Raw genomic sequence first — 20,735 nt, 5'->3', positions numbered from 1 at the left:
AAGGATGTGTCAGGTTACAGCGGGATATAGATAAGCTGCAGAGCTGGGCGGAAAGGTGGCAAATGGAGTTCAGTGTGGGTAAGTGTGAGGTGATTAACTTTGGTATGGTTAGCACTGCTGCCTCACGGCGCCAGAGACCTGGGTTCAATTCCTGCCTCAGGCGACTGACTGTGTGGAGTTTGCACATTCTCCCCGTGTCTGCGTGGGTTTCCTCCGGGTGCTCCGGTTTCCTCCCACAGTCCAAAGATGTGCAGGTCAGGTGAATTGGCCATGCTAAATTGCCCGTAGTGTTAGGTAAGGGGTAGATGTAGGGGTATGGGTGGGTTGCGCTTCGGCGGGGCGGTGTGGACTTGTTGGGCTGAAGGGCCTGTTTCCACACTGTAAGTAATCTAATCTAATCTAATCTAAAAAGATGGGGTACTGGGCTAATGGTCAGATACTTGGTAGTGTGGATGAGCAGAGGGATCTTGGTGTCCATGTACACAGATCTCTGAAAGTTGCCACCCAGGTAAATAGTGCGGTGAAGAAGGCATATGGCGTACTGGCTTTTATTGGTAGAGGAATTGAGTTCCGGAGTCCTGAGGTCATGTTGCAGTTGTATAAGACTCTGGTGCGGCCGGATCTGGAGTATTGTGTGCGGTTTTGGAAGCCATACTATAGGAAGGATGTGGAGGCACTGGAACGGGTGCAGAGGAGGTTTACCAGGATGTTGCCTGGTATGGTAGGAAGATCGTATGAGGAAAGGCTGAGGCACTTGGGGCTGTTTTCATTGGAGAAAAGAAGGTTTAGGGGTGACTTGATAGAGGTGTACAAGATGATTAGGGATTTAGATAGGGTTGACCATGAGAACCTTTTTCCACGTATGGAGTCAGCTATTACGAGGGGGCATAGCTTTAAATTAAGGGCTGGTAGGACAGATGTTCGGGGTAGATTCTTTACTCAGCGAGTCGTGAGTTCATGGAATGCCCTGCCAGTAGCAGTGGTGGACTCTCCCTCTTTATGGGCATTTAAGCGGGAATTGGATAGGCATATGGAGGATAGTGGGCTAGTGTAGGTTAGGTGGGCTTGGATCGGCACAACATCGAGGGCCAAAGGGCCTGTACTGCGCTGTATTTTTCTATGTTCTATGTTCTATGTTAATGCATGAGATTTGACAGTCATTGACTCTACTCAAGATTTACCAAATATTGATTTGTGGATGACTTTTGAAAGTTTCTTCAACTTTGCCACTTAAAGACTGAAATAATGTTTTTGTTCCAAACTGTTACTTGGTTAAATACAGCTTTTTGTTTCAACATTTTTATTATGAAACTATTTTTCAGGAATCAAAATTGAAAAAGTAGAAAAATTATGGATGCGATTCGACAATAAATATTTGTATTCTGATGTTTGAAAAGCTTGGGATAGACATGCCTCTGGGTCAGCTAGTTTATTTGAGTGAATAGATAATATGTACAGATCAGGAAGGACTCAAGCTTGATTTCTTGTGGTGTTGAAATCATGCTGATCCTATATGTGGATGCTATATTTGGCTTAGTGTACCCCAACTTGGATGATATTTGGGTTGATGCTTCAATTCGGACCCCCATTTTGGCAGAGTACATGAGGGCACTACTATATTTGGTGCAGTTTGTTTAATCAGTTTTCTCTACTTCCTGGAACTATTCAGTTGCAAGTTTGGTACCTTAATGACAGTTTCTGCTCTTTAAGGTAGTTTATTATGCTTGTTACATTTCAAACAAAGTTGAGAGGTATGATTGGGGCTATATAATACTAGGAGAAAGTGAGGACTGCAGATGCTGGAGATCAGAGCTGAAAATGTGTTGCTGGAAAAGCGCAGCAGGTCAGGCAGCATCCAAGGAACAGGAGAATCGACGTTTCGGGCATCAGCCCTTCTTCCTGACCTGCTGCGCTTTTCCAGCAGCACATTTTCAGCTGTATAATACTAGTCTTGTTTAAAGTCCACAGAATCCAAGACAAACTCAACCCTGTTATTCATGGTAATGCTCCAATGTATAAAGTTACAGGTAGTTCTTCTATGACACGCTGGTTGCATTCTTGTACAACTCCGCATTATAGAAAAATCGTGCTTTAGAAACAGCACTTAAAGTGTTGATGGTGTTATCACATGACAGCCAGCAAAAAGTTTAAAAAAGTTCACGTAGTGTCCCCAGTTCGTTAATCATGTTACAACGAATTAGAGTTAACAAATCGCACGTTATAGCAGATTGACCTGCACTCTGTTGTGGGTACAAAAGATGTAAATTCAGTCAGCATGGCATATATAAAAAATAGCAAAATTGAACTGAAGGTAGGATAATAGGAACACTGAAGCAGCATGAAGAGAACCTGCATCTGTAACCATCTGTGCACCCAGTCTCTAGTACTTCATTCCAACACATGAAATGGAAATTTGCTCCATTTCCACATGTTGATACATTCCAAACAGAAGTTTTGTAGTGAGTGAATTGAGTAGATATAGGTAACAGTGGTACCTACAAAAAGAAGGTCTTCCAATCTGAAATCTGGCATTTGACCATTTAAATGTAACACTAGAACACCCAAAGTAAGGAAAATCTTTTCCCAGTGAACCCAGGATGCAACTGAAAGTTAAAATTGACGATCAGATTATTTTCGTAAACCAAAGCAAATTCTGCTCCTTCAGGGATATGGATTGTAGATTTCATTAGTATGGATCAGTAGGAACACTTCATCAATCTTAAATAAGCAATTACCTTTTTATGTTGCTGTATATGTTTCATAAAAGTGGTTCGATACTGACTTTCCAGAGCCTACCAATCCGGTTACAGCTCACCAGTTTTCTGCTCCTGCTGATTTGAATTAAGTCAGTGAACCCATTTGTATTTACAGCGATAGCTGTGGCAGGTTGTTGGTTGTTTGTTGTTTGTTGCACTTCTAAAGCCATAAAAGTGATTGCATGCTGTAATTGGAAGTCTGCACAGCAAGAGAGACAAGAAAAATAAGTTTCTCATACATTTATTTTCCATTTCATAGCCAAATTATGGGAAGAATAATGTCATGAGATTCATTTGCTGATATATTTATAACTCCTTAAAGATTCTTCTAACTTACCATTTCCCCAAGGAATTTAAAATAGTTTTGCAGTACAAGTAGATGTCACCAGGGATTTAGAGATGGATGATTTAGAGATTATATTTTACTTGACCTTGTCCCACTGTAATCTCATTCTGCCTCACATTCTTTAATATATTTGTTCTCCTCTAATTCTGGTATTTTGGCCTTCCTGATTTTGCTTGCTGTATCATTGGTCATGCGTTTAGTTGCTTACACCCCAATACTGGAAGATCCTTCTCTCTCTATCTGTACCTCACTTTAAGGCACACTGTAAACTGTATCTCTTCAATCAAGCTTTTGATCATCTCATCTAATTCTCTAAATGAAGCTGAACATTATACACTCATGCCTCATTATCAGCTGATTCGCTACCCATGGATCCATGTCAACCCCAGACCCAATTTCTTTTTGTTTCCCATCGATTCTTCCAGTCTGTTTGTACGAACCTTTTGCAGTAGGTAGAAGACTTACACTGTATTTTTGTTAGCTGTGAGATCTCCATGCCCCTATCTGCAGAATACAAGGATTTGGTGTATTTACTTTGTAAAGCTCCTGTGCAGCACATTGGAATATTTTGTCTTTGTAAATATGCTCTATGAATATAAGTTTTGTTGTGCAGTGATGTCAGTTAATTACTGTGTAATTGGCAAATTCTTCTGGATGGTCCAAGATTGTCACCTGATGGTTTATCAACAACAATCTTATTTTGGTTGATTCTGATATTCATCTCAATAGTTAATTAGCAGTTTTATCTTGCATCAAAATGAGGATTATAAATAAATTATTTTGGAGCACAGGTGATAGGGAAATTAGACCCAGTTCACGTAAGACCCAGGCAACAGACTTTTGGGTGATCTCAAAATTGCAGAGGATGGAATATGCAGGACTAGCCGGAATACATTGGAATGGTGATGTATAGCACAGTGGAAAATGTCGCCTCTTTAAAATATTTCTAAACAAAAGCAAACTCTCTCTCTTCACCCCCATCCCTCTCTCTCCATTCCCCTCCCTCCCTCACTCCATCCCTTCTTCCTTCATCCCTTCTCCCTTCCTTCCTCTCCCTCCCCTTCTCCCCTCACCCATATTGACATTGCAGCTTTGAAGTTTAAGCTGTAAGTCACCATGCCATAATTGCCTCTTTCTTTGATCTAATATAGTATTAATATTCTTTCTAGCAGCAAATTGCTGAGATATATTTCTTTATTTTAAAATCAATAACCTTGCTGCTCTATGTCTATAAATTGTATATCCAGTTAGGCAAATTAATTAAGTTGCACCATTCAGGGAAAAAGATTAATAATATGTACGACGATGCCCCTACAGGCAGTACATAAATATTATTTATGTTATCATACAATGCTAAATATACAACACATATGCATTATATTTCAACTATAAAGTCAAGCACCCTGACTTGTGCTCCAACATTATGTGGCCTTGAGTAATGTATTGACCTAGGCTCGTAATTCTTTTGATCAAAGGTGTGCTGACAGCGGGAGACCATGACCAAAGAATTGCCTGCAAGTTATCAAATCTGGGGCAGTGCATTTGTTCAGAATTGCTCTTGATTCACTGCTTATAAACAGCCTTGGTTGGAGGCTTGGTACAGAATACATAATACATTAGGAAAAATGTAAAACAAAAAGCAGTTGTTACATGAGAAATAAATATGTCCGCAGAGATTCAAAATAAAAGGCTCTATATTATCTCTTTTGAACCATTTGCATATTGCTTTTTAATTTTGCAATATGAAGCAGCATGTGACTTAATAACTGACTGGATATTTGCTTCCACAGGTAATGATGACAAAGAGGACCAAAGACATGGGTAAATTCAGCTCTGTCACTGTGTCCACCATCGATGAAGAGGAAGAGGAGATCGAAGCAGTGAGTTTCTTCATAGATTAAACTCTTCTTTTGACTGATAGACTGGAATGTTAACTTTTGTGTTCTTTGCTACTTAGAAATTAAATCTAATGGTGAAATAATATTCATCATTGATAAATATTAATGTACAACTATATAACCTGCAAAATATTTCATGCATTTTAATTCTACTGGTAAATATCATATGCTTTTTTTCTGCTTTTATTTTCTATGTCTCTATTCAAATGCTGTCAATGATTTTTAAGGAAAACAAATGATTACTATAACTATGAAAAATAACATGAATTGGATCAGAAAGATGCAAATGACACCTCATTCTCTAAGAAGTCGGGGAAAATCAATAAACTTTAGGCTTGTCAGTTTACTATTTATTCCAGGTGAATCCTAAGTCACCAATATTATCATTAGGGTATCTTTACCCAGGTAAAATTAATTAATTGTAATTCCTACTTTCTGTTGCCTTAATTACTGATCTTCAAAACTAGTTGTCTGAGATTTGATGCCTTGAAACATGCATTGTTTCACTCACAGAATGAATCGTATATGTCCCAAAGTTGTTCTATTCAAAATTTGTTTAGTTTCAGGCAGTGCCCCCATCACCTACCAGTGTAGCTGATGCTTAACTAACCCACGTAAAAGCCTGAAAAAGAACACAGTTATGTCCTAATATTTTTGGCACCACTAAGGATGGTCAATAAATACCAGTTTTGCCAGTGTTCCACCACATACTCCAGGGATACATTGTGAGATAGTCAAAAAATAAAGTTTTAGCAATCAGCAGATTTTAAATTTTTTGTACAGATTGACCAAAGTAGAACAGTCCAAGTTGTTAAGACAATTAATTTAATAGCAAAATGTATTTGAGACAGTTTTCGAGAATATTATTTTTAGAACTCAACAAGAAGGTGCACTGCACTGAATGTAATGCTAGGCAACAAGCCAATATTAGTTAATAAGCTGATGATAAGTGAGCATCTTGTGAACAGTGGCCTCATGATTGATATTAAGTTTATGAGGAAGAGCCAGAAGACAAGGTTTTAAATTTAAAACAAGTTTTGAACAAATGAGAATTGCACAGTAAGTTGAGCTGAACTGTTGACTGGTAAATCTGTAGGTAAAATGAGAAATATTTAAACAAGTAATTGATATTTTATTTATTCATTTTATGGGATGTGGGCATTGCCAGTTGGCCAGCATTTATTGCCCAACCCACTCATTTGTGCACATTAATGACTTCACTACAGATGTGGAATCTTTAGCTTTTGTGAATTTTGATCACAATTACACTTCCTTGCACCCCGCTTCCTGCAAGGATTCCATTCCCTTCTCCCAGTTTCTCTCTGTCATGTCAGTTCCAATGATGCCACCTCTTTGGGTATCTCTGACATGATCTTTTCCTCAGCCGAGGGCCCCCACACATCTTTCCCTCCATTATCAACATTCCACAAGGACCATTTCCTCCTCGATACCATGGTGTGCTCTTCCATCAGTCTCCCATGGCACCTTCCCATGCATTCGCAGAAGATGTAACTCCTGTCTGTTGACCTCCTTCCTCCCCACTCGGCAAGGTCTCAAACACAGCTCCCAGGTGAAACAGCATTTTACTTTTATTTCTTATAATCTAATCTGCTTTTTTTGTTGCTGACATTGCTCTAAACTAGCGAGACCAAATGTAGACTACTGTTAGACCACTGAGATTCTCCAGTGCTTTGTTTTATTTAGAATTCCAGTATCTGCAGTGTTTTGCTTTATAGCTGTGTTAGAGGATGGATTTTTTCAAAATTTAATCACTAACTCCTCAGATTGTTATGGTTCATAAAAATGGAAGTAAGTCAGTGAACAGCTTCTTTCTGTCCTGTAACAATTCTGTGATTCTCTAAATCATAGAGTCGTAGAGATGTACAGCATGGAAACAGACCATTCGGTCCAACCCATCCATGCCAACCAGATATCCCGACTCAATCTAGTCCCACCTGCCAGCACCCGGCCCATATCCCTCCAAACCCTTCCTATTCATATACCCATCCAAGTACCTCTTAAATGTTGCAATTGTACCAGCCTCTACCACTTCCTCTGGCGGTTCATTCCATACACGTACCACACTCTGCGTGAAAACGTTGCCCCTTAGGTCTCTTTTATATTTTTCCCCTCTCACTCTAAATCTATGCCCTCTAGTTCTGGACTTCCCGACCCCAGGGAAAAGACTTTGCCTATTTACCAAATCCATGCCCCTCATAATTTTGTAACCCTCTATAAGGTCACCCCCAGCCTCCGACACTCCAGGGAAAACAGCCCCAGCCTGTTCAGCCTCTCCCTGCAGCTCAGATCTTCCAACCCTGGCAACATCCTTGTAAATCTTTTCTGAACCCTTTCAAGTTTCAATACATCTTTCCGATAGGAAGGAGGCCAGAATTGCATGCAATATTCCAACAGTGGCCTAACCAATATCCTGTACAGCTGCAACATGACCTCCCAACTCCTGTACTCAATACTCTGACCAATAAAGGAAAGCATACCAAACGCATCTTCACTATCCTATTTACCTGCGACTCCACTTTCAAGGAGCTGTGAACTTGCACTCCAAGGTCTCTTTGTTCAGCAACACTCCCTAGGACCTTACCATTAAGTGTATAAGTCCTGCTAAGATTTGCTTTCCCAAAATGCAGCACCTCGCATTTATCTGAATTAAACTCCATCTGCCACTTCTCAGTCCATTGGCCCATCTGGTCCAGATCCTGTTGTAATCTGAGGTAACTCTCTTTGCTGTCCACTAAAAAAAATCTTATTCTTTCATGGGCATTGTATTAGAAGCTTACAACAACCCAGATATGTATGAATGTCAGAATTAGAAATTGTTACAAAATGACACTAACCTGTGATTTGTGCATTTGACAGAGGGAGATTGCTGATTCCTATGCGCAGAATGCCAAAGTGATTGAGAAGCAGCTGGAAAGAAAGGGCATGAGCAAGAAGAGACTGCAGGAACTGGTAAATGTATTAGCAATTTTACCATCACTCCTATCAAGATCCATTAGGCCAGATTCAGGATCTGCTTTTCATATAAGTGGGACCAAAGTAAAATCTCTGCATAAATTGTGAGACCTCTGCAAAACTAAAATGCTTCTCTAGTGTAATGCCACTGAAAAAAGAAAGGGTTTATCCAAGATATTTTTAGTAGTGAAAGCTCGCTTGTGTAGCTTTTGCAATACCCAGTAATCCAGCTAGAATTTTGCTGCTGGGCCAGATGTCTGATTTGTCGGTGGTATTCCACAAATATGAATGCAACCTGTACTAACTCAGGCTTGACAGCCAGTGCATTCAAGCTTTCTTCCCCTTTTGCCATCACTGCAATCAACAAATAGCAGAATGTTTTTGGACCTGATGCTGAGTCCATACCCACTGCATACTTAGCTAATGTTTTTCCTGGATCTCATTCTGGAAAACAAAGCATATAATAGATTAAATATTTGTTCTTATTGAGAAATAAATTAATCAGAAATAAACTGAACCCCCACCATTCCAACCTCCTCTGAAAATGTAGCAACCGTGGCTGTAAGTTATTGTAAATCTATAAAGTGTGGTGCTGGAAAAAGTACAGCAGGTCAGGCAACATCTGAGGAGCGAGAGAGTTGGCCTTTCAGGCGTAACCCTTCTTCAGTCCTGATAAAGGCTTATGCCTGAAATGTCGACTGTCTTGCTCCTCAGGTGCTGCCTGACCTGCTGTGCCTTTTCCAGTGTCACACTTTATCGACCCTGACCTTCCAGCATCTGCAGCCCTCACTATCTCGTAGTTATTGTAAATGCACAGTATTAATGTGATTGCAAGGAGAAAAAGTCAAGCTATTTAGTTGTCTTGACGCTGTTAATCAATTTATAATTATTGGTTTCACCAAATAGTAGGTTAAAGGCTCCTGTAAAGATCCGTCATCTCCTTTCTTTGCAGGCGGAGTTGGAGGCGAAGAAAGCCAAGATGAAAGGTACCCTGATTGACAATCAGTTTAAGTGATCACCGTCATAGACTCCTGGTGGATTCTTCCCACAATCTCAATGACAAGCGGTCAACCAAACATCTTCAGAGATTCTGTTATTTAATTAAACCGCTTTAAATTAAAGAGGATCACTTGTACCATGTTTCATTTAATCTGTAGAGACTAAAGATGGGTAATGAAAAGGAAGAACTTAATAGATGTTTGAATGTTGTTGATTCTCTATTAAGGCTGTGCTTTGTATAAAAAAGGACTGTCATGCATTTTTTATTTGCATTTGTATAATTATCTAAGTGTGTACGTCATGTAATTGACATAATCTTAGATAAACAGTATACAAGTGTGTTTGAGTATCTGCTGTACTTTAATAAATTATTTTTTTCACTGTCTTGAGCAGCTGTACACTTCTGTCTCCTTAAAATCCTTTGCATCAGATGACTTGATGACCTGTTTTTGGGTCTCCTATTGCTTATGGACGGTTTGCTGTGTTACAACAAAATCAGTTATGGAGAGCAGTTACATCCATTCCCAGTCATCCTTTGAAATCCAAGCAAAGGTGAAATAAGCTCTGTTCTGCTCCACAGTTTACTTTATTATCCCTGTGTTGAACATTACATAGCTTGATTAGCATCTGATGATCTCTTCTTGAAATGTGTGTGTGTATTATCACCATTTGTGATCCTCGTAATTAAAAGAAATACTGAAATACACTGCATTGATTCTCACAGAAGAATGGCCTCTGGTCCAGTGGCATGGCAACCAGTACCTACTGAGCTGTATTCTTGCATCTATTGATAGCCTCTTTCAGTGGATGAGAACAGAAATACTTCCTAACCACTCCTTTGCTAGCATTTTGGAAACAGTGATCATAACTCCTTAAGTTTTCAGATAACTACGAGCAAGGATAAGTCCGGACCTCACGAAAAGATACTAAATTGGGGAAGGCAAATTATGTTAGTATTAGGAAGAAGGGAGGGAGTGTTAATTGAAGAGAGCTGTTATCAGATAAGTCCACATTTGACATATGGGAATTGTTTGAAGTCCTGCTGATGAGAGGTCAAGACTGGCAGGCTACAGTAAGGAGGGATGACAAGGATAGCAAAGTAAGGAACCTTTGAATATCAAGGGAGATTGTGAATTTAGAGAAAAGAAGGATATGTAAGGTTTAAGAAGCTAAAATCGAACAGTGTCTGTGAGGAATATAAGGAAAGCACTCCAGCAGGGAATTAGGGGAGCAAGAAAGGGCCATGAAATACTGGCCTGGTCCTCAGATGCTGCCTGACGTGCTGCGCTTTTCCAGCGTCACACTTTTCGATTCTGACACTCCAGCATCTGCAGTCCTCGCTTTTTCCATAAAATGACCTTGACTAGTAATATTAAAGAATCCCAAGGCATTCTATAGATCCATTAGAAGCAAATGGATAGCTAGAAGAAGGTAGGACCACTCAAGGATAAAGTAGAGAACTTGTGCTTGGAGGCAGAGGACATGGGTGAGATCCTAAATGATTACTTTGTGTCGGTATTCACCCAGGGGAAGGATATGGAGGATGGTGAGATTTGTGTGGATAGGGCATTTTAAGATCAAGAAAGAAGTGGTGTTGGATCTCTTGATGAACATTAAGGTGGATAAGTCCCCATGATATTCACCCTATATTACTGAGAGAAGCAAGAGAGGAGATTGCTGGGGTCTTGACCAAGACATTTGTATCCTCACTAGCCACTGGAGAACTGGTGAGTAACTAATGTTTTTCTGTTCAAGAAAGGAAATAGGGATAATCCAGGAAACTATAAGACTGGTGAGTCTTACCTCAGTGGTGGGAAGCTATTGGAGAGAAGTCTTAGGGATAGGATTTACACGCATTTGAAAAAGCATGACCTAATTAGGGACAGTCAGCATGGCTTTGTGTAGGGTAGGTCAGGTCATGTCTTCCTAGCTTGATTGAATTTTTTGAGGAGGTGGCAAAGGTGATCGATGAGGGTAGAGCAGTGGGTGTTGTTTACGTGGATTTTAAAAAGGCTTTCAATAAGATCCTTCATGGTCGACTCATCCAGAAAATTAAGAGGCATGGGATCCACGGTGACTTGGCTGTGCGGGTTCAGAATTGGCTTGCCTATAGAAGGCAGAGATCAGTGGTGGAAGGGTGGTTTTCAGGCTGGAGATCTATGACTCATGGTGTTCCGCAGGAACCTCTGTTGTTTGTGATATATATATAACTGACTGATTAAAATGTAAATGGGTGGGTTAGAAAGTTTGTGAATGACACAAAGATTGATGGAGTTATGGATCGTGTTGAAAATTGTCAAAGGATACAGTGGGATATAGATCAGTCGCAGATATGGGTGAAGAAAAGGCAGAAGGAGTTTAATCCACATAAGTGTGAGGTACTTTGGGAGATCAAATGTTAAGGAAAAGTACAAAGGTGATAGGGCTCTGAACAGTATTGAAGTACAGAAGAATCTTGGGGTAAAAGTCCATAGCTCCCTGAAAGTGGCCATGCATGTAGATAGGGTAATAAAGAAGGAATGTGGCATGCTCACCTTTGTTGGTCAGGGAATTGAGTACAAGAGTCAGGATGTCATGTTGCAGCTTTACAAGACTTTGGTTAGGCTACATTTAGAGTATTGCATTCACTTCTGTTCGCCCCATTGCAGGAAAGATGTGGGAGGCTTTGGAGAGAATGCAGAAGATGTTTGCCAGAAGGCTGCCTGGATCTGAGGACATGAGATATGAGGAGAGACTGGAAAACTCAGTTTGTTGTTTCTGGGGCAGTCGAGGCTGAGGGGAGACTTGATAGAAATCTACAAAATTATGAGATGCCTAGATCTGGTTGACAGTCAGAACCGTTTTCCCAGTGTTGAAATGTCTAATACTAGTGGGTATGCGTTTAAGGTGAGATGGGGAAAGCTCAAAGGCGACGTGAGGGGCAAGTGTTTTACAGAGTGTGTTGGGGGTCTGGAATGCACTGCCGGGGTGCTGGTTGAGGTAGATCTAATAAGGGCATTTAAACGACTGTTAGATAAGCACATGAATATGTAAGGAATGGCAGTATATGGGCCAAGGGCAGGCAGAAGGGAATAGTTGAATTTGGCGTCATGTTTGGCACAACATCATGGGCCAAAGGGCACGTTCCTATGCTGTTCCGTTGTCTGGTCTGTATTTTATGGGTCAGCTGTCTAATTCTACACAAGTTCCGTCTTAAATCTTAACCAATACCACAATGTCCAATAGTTTCATCTTTCTAATATTCTTGTACATTCTCCCTGAATTAAATTTTCTCTAAAGTGACGAATGCTATCTCTCTAATGTGCTTTCTTTAGCTTTAAAAGCCACTTCTTCATGGGCATGAAAATATTCAGACCTACTAACAACTCCCACTACTAAAGAAAACAGTTTTATGTTATTTTAAATGGAAAGTTGAAGACATTTGCTTGGCAATGTTGCATTTTAACATGGGCACTTGCCTGAAGACTTCAGTGAACCCCAAGCAATTAATGAAAATGTGACTAAACTGTGCAGCGGCCAATTCAGATATTATTCATGTTAAAAATCCGATTGGACTTAAAAGGAGTCTATCTTTTATAAAGTCAAAAATGTTTGAAATCTGAATTAAAAATGGGCAATACTGACAATCTGCCTCCAAAAGAAATATGTTATAAGGTGCCACCCGAAGTTTGGTTGTATTTTCTTATGTTTTTAATTTCTAATTTTTCTTTGATTTAGCTTGACATAAGTTCAAAAGTTTCTCCTTGTTTGGGATTTAGATATATTTTTAACTTGAACATCAAATAATTTGTGTAAATGCAATTGGAAAATTCAGAAAAGATGGGTAAACATGACATTTGCAACAGACTGTTTTAAGGGAGAACACATTGAGAGTTTGGCTAGAAATTGCATTGTTAGTGTCTGTCTACTGTGGTGCTGTAAATCACACTGTGCTGTTCAACGGTTGCCAGTTTCAATCAGTGCACTTGTATTTTAAAACAAAATTTTTCTCCAGTATCTTATAGTCTTAAGTGGAACATTCCAACCATTTTACAATAAATCTTAATAAATGAGATTGATTTATCTTTGTCACTGCTGTTGGTTTTGTGAATAAATCTTCACAAAAGGACAAAAGAGAGGTAAACGTGGACATCGGACCACTGGAAAATGAATCTGGAGAAATAGTAGGAGGGAACAAGGAAATGGCCGAGGATCTGAATAATTACTTTGCGTTAGTCTTCATGGTGGAAGACACGAGTAATACCCCAACAATTCAAGAAAGACAGGGGGCAGAGCTGAGTATGGTGGTCGTCACCAAGGAGAAGGTGCTAGAAAAACTGAAAGGTCTAAAAGTGGATAAATCACGTGAACCAGATGGACTACACCCCAGAGTTTGAAAGGAGATAGCTGAAGAGATAGTGGAGGTGTTAGTGGTAATCTTTCAAGAATCACTAGAGTTCAGGAATGTCTCAAAAGACTGGAAAAATCGCTAACATGATATCTCTGTTTAAAAAAGGTGTAAAGCAAAAGATGGAAAGTTACAGGCTGATTAGCCTAACCTTGGTAGTGCGTAAGATTTTGGAGTCCATTGTGAAGGATGAGATTTCCCGAATACTTGGAAGCGTATGGTAAAATAGGGCAAAGTCAGCATGGTTTCATCAAAGGGAAGTGATCTGCTAGAATTCTTTGAGGAGATAATGAGCCGGTTAGACCAAGGAGAGCCAATGGATGTTATCTACCTGGACTCCAAGAAAGCCTTTGACAAGGTGCTGCACAAGTCATGTCTGAAGCATAAAGAGACTTGAGTTCTAGTCCAGGATTCTCTCAAGGTAAACTTGCAGGTTAAGTCAATGTTGGCATTTATTTTGAATATAATAGCAGGAATGTATCTCTGGGATTCTAAAAGTCTCTGGTCAAACCACATTTAGAGTATTGTTCACAGTTTTGGGGCCCATATCTTAGGAAGGATGTATTGGCCCTGGAATGGGTCAGAGGAGGTTCACAAGAATGGTCCCTGGAATGAAAAGCTTAACATATGAGGAATGCTTGAGGTTTCTGGGACTATACTTGATGGAGTTTAGAAAGATGATGGGGGGAGGATCTAATTGAAACTTATAGAATACTGAATGGCCTGGACAGCATAGATGTTGGGAACACGTTTCCAGGAGACTAGGACCCAAGGGCACAGACTTAGAGTAAAGGGAAGACCATTTTGAATGGAGGTAAGGAGAAACTTCTTCAGCCAGAGAGTGGTGAATCTATGAAATATGTTGTCACAGAAGTCTGTGGAGGCCAGATCATTGAATATGTTTAAGACTGAGATAGATAGGTTATTGATTGTCAAGGGAATCAAGGGTTATAGGGAGAAAGCAGGAGAATGGGGTTGAGAAATTAATCAGCCATGATTGAATGGTGGAGCAGACATGATGGGCTGAATGGCCTAATTTCTGCTCCAATGTCTTATGGTCTTATCTTGTAAAGATTAATTGACTTGCTGTGAGGTAAAGTCAATGAGATAATTTTATCATAGAAACTGTTATTTGATTGGTTTGTCATTGGAAATGTTTCTCACTAGGTTAGAGTTTGTGATCTGTGCTTATCACTGGAAAAACAAAGCTGATTTTTTTTTGTTTTTAAAATATTCTTTCATGGGATATGGACATCACTGGCTAGTTGTGTCCTTAATTCCCCTTAAGAAAGTAGTGTTAAGCTGCCTTTTTGAACTGCTGTGTGGATGCAGCCAAAGGGAAAGGATCCAGAGATTTGGGCCCAGCAACAGTGCAGGAATGGCGATATAGCTTTGGTGGTGTTGCTATCTTTACTCGTAGAAATCACTGCATTTTAAACTTACTCATGGGTAAGTTGATCAAGATGTAAACATGGAGCATAAGGTGATTGAACATCAAAACAAAATGGTTACTACAGTAGAATATCTTGGTCATAGAGTCATAGTGACGTACAGCACGGGTACAGAGGCTTCGGTCCAACTCGTCCATGCCGACCAGATATCCCAACCCAATCTAGTCCCACCTGCCAGCACCCAGACCCTTCCTATTCATATACCCATCCAGATGCCTTTTAAATGTTGCAATTGTACCAGCCTCCACCACTTCCTCTGGCAGTTCATTCCATACACGCACCATCCTCTGCGTGAAAAGGTTGCCCTTTAGGTCTCTTTTATATCTTTCCCCTCTCACCCTAAACCTATGCCCTCTAGTTTTGGACTCTCTCACCTCAGGAAAAAGACTCTGTCTACTTACCTTATCCATGCCTCTCAAGCTTTTATAAACCTCGATATGGTAGAAAAAAAGATAAAACCTCTATAAGGCCACCCCTCAGCCTCCGACGCTCCAGGGAAAGCAGCTCTAGCCTATTTACCCTCTCCCTATAGCTCAAATCCTCCAACCCTGGAGGATTTTCTGAACCCTTTCAAGTTTCACAACATCCTTCCAATTGGAAGGAGACCAGAATTGCATGCAATATTCCAAAAGTGGCCTAGCCAATGTCCTGTAAAGCTGCAACATGATCTCCCAACCCCTATACTCAATACTCTGACCAATAAAAGAAAGCATACCAAATCCCTTTTTCACTATCCAATCTATCTGCAACTCTACTTTCAAGGAACGATGAACCTGCACTCCAAGGTTCAGCAACATTCCTGAGGACCTTACAATTAAGTGTATAAGTACTGCTAAGATTTGATTTCCCAAAATGCAACATCTCACATTTATCTAAATTAAACTCTATCTGCCACTTCTCAGTCCATTGGCCCATCTGATCAAGAACCCAATGTAACCTGAGGTAACCTTCTTCACTGTCCACTACACCTCCAATTTTGATGTCATCTGCAAGCTTGCTAACTATACTTCTTATGCTCAACATCCAAATCATTTATGTAAATGACGAAAAGCAATGGACCCAGCACCAATCCTTGTGGCACTCCACTGGTCACAGGCCTACTGTCTGAACATCAACCCTCCACCACCACCCTCTGCCTTCTAACTTTGAGCCAGTTCTGTATCCAAATGGCTAGTTCTCCCTGTACTCCATGAGATCTAACTTGCCTAACAGTCTCCCATAAGGAACCTTGTCGAACGTCTTACTAAAGTCCATATAGATCACATCTACCGCTCTGCCCTCATGAATCCCCTTTGTTAATTCTTCAAAAATGCAATGAAGTTTGTGAGACATGATTTGCCACACACAAAGTCATGTTGACTATCCCTAATCAGTCCTTGCCTTTCCAAATACATGTACATCCTGTCCCTCAGGATTCCCTCCAACAACTTGCCCACCACCGTCAGGCTCACTGGTCTATAGTTCCCTGGCTTGTCCTTACCACCTTTCTTAAATAATAATTGAAACTAAAAGGATTTATGAGGATGATATCAGTGTTGCAAATTTCTAGCTATTCAGAAAGGATGAATGGGCTGGGGCTCTTTTCTGTTGAAAGCAAAAGCGTTCGGGATGACCTAGTGAAAATATTTTAAAATTATGTAAAACATTAATAGAGTAGACAAAGAGGCAAGATAGAATGGCAAAACTGGAGATCATCAATGTAAACAAAGTAGTGAAAATACAAAAGGAGTTCTAAAGAATGTCAATTTGTAATTTTTTTAGTTTGGTTTGCTATTGTACAAATTAGGAAGCTTAGTGTGTTCGAGTGTGTTGCACTGAGATTAAAGTGAAGGCATTCCATTGAATCTTAATAAAGGCGTTTTCTTCGTGACATGGAAAGGTGTCATGCTGGGACCAGATGTGGAAGATATGTCCATTCTTTTTAAACTGATGTGCCCTACTTTTATCAGAAAAAAGTCTCTTGCACTAATGTATATGAATGAGCATTGCAAATATCCTTTCATTATTATTAGATGTGGCTCTTAAACATTTGATGAGGTAACTAAAGTAGTTGGTGAACTATATGTAAATGGCAGACGCTACCAATGGGAAAAGTTAGGAACTATTTGGCCTGAGTATTGTAAATGTGCAAGGTGACTTTAGTTGGGATTTGTAAATTTATCATGGAGATTATTTTTTATAGCTATAATATTTGGATTTACTAGCGAAGAAAATCTGCCTGGCAGATTAGTTCAGAGCAAAAGTTATGTTTGAAGACAAATCTGTCTCTCTTCCAGGGTTACCTTAAAATTTATTTTTCATACAACACAGAACAGTACAAGACAGGAATAAGCCCTTCAGCCCACAATGTTGTGCCATTCATGACACCAAATTAAACCATTCCCTTCCACTCACCATTGGTCTATATTCCTCCATTCCTTACATATTCATGTGCTTATCTAAAAGTCCCTTAAATGCCTCTACCATATCCTCCTCCACCACTACAACGCCTTCCAGACTCCTACCACTCTCTGTGGTCTATATTTCCCCCTCTCACCTTCCCTTTAGTTTTGGCCATTCCAACTCTGGAAAAAAAGATTTTGACCATCAACGCTATCTATATACCTCATAATTTTATAGACTTTTATCAAGTCTCCCCTCAGCCTCCGCCACCCCAGAGAACACAACCCGAGATTTTCTAGTCCCTCCTCATGACTCGTACCCTCTAATCCAGACAGCATCCTGGCAGATCTCTTCTGCACCTTCTCCAAAGGCTGTACATCCTTCCTGGAATGTGGAAACTAGAATTAAACACAATACTCTTTAGTGTGATCTAAACAAAGTCTTATAAAGCTGCAACTTGACCTCCTGACTCTTGTGCTCAATTCCCCAAAAGAATAAAGGCAAGCATGTCATATGCCTTCTCTACCACCCTTTGTACTTGTGTGGCCACTTTCAGGGAGCTATGGACTTGAACCCCAAGATCCTTCTGTGCATCAGTGCTGTACAGGGTCCTGCCATTAACTGTATAGTCTTTCTAAACGTTTGATTTCCCAAAGTGCAGCACCTCACATTTAACAGGATTAAACTCCATCTGTCATTTCTCCACCAATATCTGCAACTGATCTCTATCCCTCTGTATTCTTTGGGAACCTTCTACACTATCCACAGTTCTACACAAGCTAGCCATCTATATTTTCATCCAAGTAATTTGTATATATTTCAAGCAACATAGCTCCCAGTACAATCCCAGCAGATCACCACTGGTCACAGACTTCCAGTCTAAAAAGCACCCTGTCATCACTAATCTCTACCTTCTATGGTAAGACAATTCTGAATCCAAGTGGCCAAGTCACTGTGGATCCCATGCATCTTAATCATCTGGCTGAGCCTACCATGAGAGACCTTATTGAAAGTCTTACTAAAACCCATGTAGACAACATCCACTGCACCAACCTCACCGATCACCTTTGTCACCTCCTCAAAACATTCAATTAAGTTAGTAAGACATGACCTGTTCTGCACAAAGTTGTGTTGACTGTGCCTAATTAGGCCATGCTTTTCCAAATGTGTGGAAATCTTATCCTTAAGAATTGTCTCCAATATCTTCCCAACCTCCAGTCTATAGTTTCCTGGATTATCCCTATTTTCCTTCTTGAACAGAGGAACAATGTTAGCTACTCGCCAGTCCTCCAGGGCCTCTCCAGTGGCTAGTGAGGATGCAACCATCTAATGTTCCATCTAACGTCTTGACTATTGATCCTATGTGTTGATTGCCCTTCCACAAAATTCAACCATACCACAGTCTCCAAACCATGTGGTCATGCCTCACGTTAAGATGAGTAAAGATCGTACTACAAGAGGTGTACAAAAAGATATTGATGGGTTACGTAAGTGGGCAAATGTTGGCAAATAGAGTATAGTGTGGGAAACGTGAAGTTTTTCATTTTGGAAGGGAGAATAAAAGAGCTATTATTTAAATGGAGAAAAGCTGCAACACAATGTGTCTTGGGGTACTTGTGTACAAGACACAGAAAACTAGCACACAGATGCAGCAGGTAATCAGGAAGCTAATGAAATGTTGGCTCTTATTTTTAAGGATTTAAAGTATTAGAATAGGTAAGTCTCACTACGACTGATAAGGTTCTGGTGAGACCACATCTAGAGTGCTGTGAAAACATTTAGTCCTCTTCTTTAAGGAAAGATATTATTTCTTTGAAGGTAGTTCAGAGAAGGTTCGCGCAGATGATCCCTGATATGGAGAGATTGTCTTATGAACAAAGGTTAAACAAGTTGGGACTCTAATCTTTGGAGTTTACAAGAATGAGAGGTGATCACATTGAAACATTATAAGATTCTTAAGAAGCTTGACAGAGTAAATTCTGAGATGGTGTTTCCCCCTTGTGGGAGACTCTACGACCAGAGGGCATAGTCTCAGAATACAGGAGGACAAATTTAAGACTGAGATAAGGAGGAATTTCTTCTGTCACAGGGTTGAGTGTCTTCTTTCCATAGAGAGCTTTGGAAGCAACAAATGCATGAGAATTGTACCATATGCAAGTTCTGCTCTAAATCTGACACTGTCCTGACTTTTTTTATATTCATTCACAGGATGAGGGCATCCCCAGCTAGGCCAACATATATTGCTTATTTGTAATTGTCCAGAGTGAAGAGTTAACCACATTGCAGTGGGTCTGGAGTCACATGTAGGCCAGACCAGGTAAGGATGGTAGTTTCCTTCCCTTCAGGACATTAGTGAACAAGATAAGGTTTTCCTGACAATCAGCAATATATTCATTAGATTCTTAATTCCAGATTTTTATTGAATTCAAATTCCACTATCGGCTGTGGCAGAATTCAAACCTGAATCCCCAGGACATTACTTGGGTATCTGGAATAACAGTCCAGCGATAATACCTAGAAATATACTGCTCTTACCTTGCAGGATCAATACCTTGGAAATCCCTCCTGACTTTTTTATTCACTCACAGGATGTGGGTGCCACTAGGTATGGCAATATTTATTGTCCATCTGTAATTTCCAGTTGAATTGACTGGCTTGCTAGGACTATTTCAAAGGGCAGTTAAGAGTTAACAACAATGCAGTGAGTTTGGAGTCACGTGGAGGACAGACCTTGTAAGGGTGGAAGGTTTCTTTCCCTAAAGGAGATTGCTAACAGATGGATTTTTTTACAACAATTGACAATGATTACAGGGTTGCCATTAGATTAACTTTTAATTTCAGATGTTTATTGACTAAAATGTTGCCATCTGCCATGATGGAATTCAAGGTGATGTCCTCAGACCATTCGCCTCAGTCTACTGGAATACCTCAGTCTAGTCACAATACCACTAGTGAAAGTGAGGACTGCAGATGCTGGAGATCAGAGTCAAGATTAGAGTGGTGCTGGAAAAGCACAGCAGGTCAGGCAGCATCCAAGGAGCAGGAAAATCAATGTTTCAGGCAGTGATTCGTGATGAAGAGCTCCTGCCCAACACATCAATTTTCCTGCTCCTTGATGCTGCCTGACCTATAGTGCTTTTCCAGCACCACTCTACTCTTGTCATAATACCACTGCCTCCCCTAACTGTGCATGTACCTTCAGCATATGGACTGCAGTGTGCCAAGAAGGTTGCTCAGCATGACTTTCTCAAGGACACCTCAGGAAGGGCAACAAATGGTGGCCCTGCCAGCAATACGCACATCACATAAAATAATCTTAAATAAAAAGGCCCATTAATTTATCACTTTGACCCTTTTTGAAATTCTAAAGTTAATTAGCTGGTTTATTTCAGAAATATCCCATTGATACTTGGCATTTATTTTTCTAGGCAAAAGAAATTGAAAGAAGGAAACTGAGAGTTTATATCTATGAGGACACCTTGTATCAGATGGAGTAGGAAAAAGCAAGTTATAGTGAGCTATTGATAAATATTTGAAGCAAAG

The 20,735-nt window shown here is 40.1% G+C and overlaps 1 protein-coding gene across 1 annotated transcript in view; it reads left to right on the top strand.

The window, feature by feature from the left end:
* The window catches only part of steep1 (STING1 ER exit protein 1), a 58,644-nt gene extending 49,287 nt beyond the window's left edge, over window positions 1–9,357 (top strand). Inside the window, exons 5-7 of the mRNA XM_072595493.1 lie at window positions 4,893–4,982; window positions 7,878–7,970; window positions 8,926–9,357. Of these exons, the coding sequence (XP_072451594.1) occupies window positions 4,893–4,982; window positions 7,878–7,970; window positions 8,926–8,988 (246 nt within the window). The 3' untranslated portion in view covers window positions 8,989–9,357. The remainder of the gene's footprint in view (window positions 1–4,892; window positions 4,983–7,877; window positions 7,971–8,925) is intronic.
* The last annotated feature ends 11,378 nt before the right edge of the window (window positions 9,358–20,735 follow it).

The sequence above is a fragment of the Chiloscyllium punctatum genome, chromosome 25 (assembly GCF_047496795.1).
Source record: "Chiloscyllium punctatum isolate Juve2018m chromosome 25, sChiPun1.3, whole genome shotgun sequence".
In the NCBI taxonomy this organism is placed as follows: Eukaryota; Metazoa; Chordata; class Chondrichthyes; order Orectolobiformes; family Hemiscylliidae; genus Chiloscyllium; species Chiloscyllium punctatum.
Note: the sequence above shows the minus strand (reverse complement) of the source record. Positions and strands in the feature narration are given on the sequence as shown.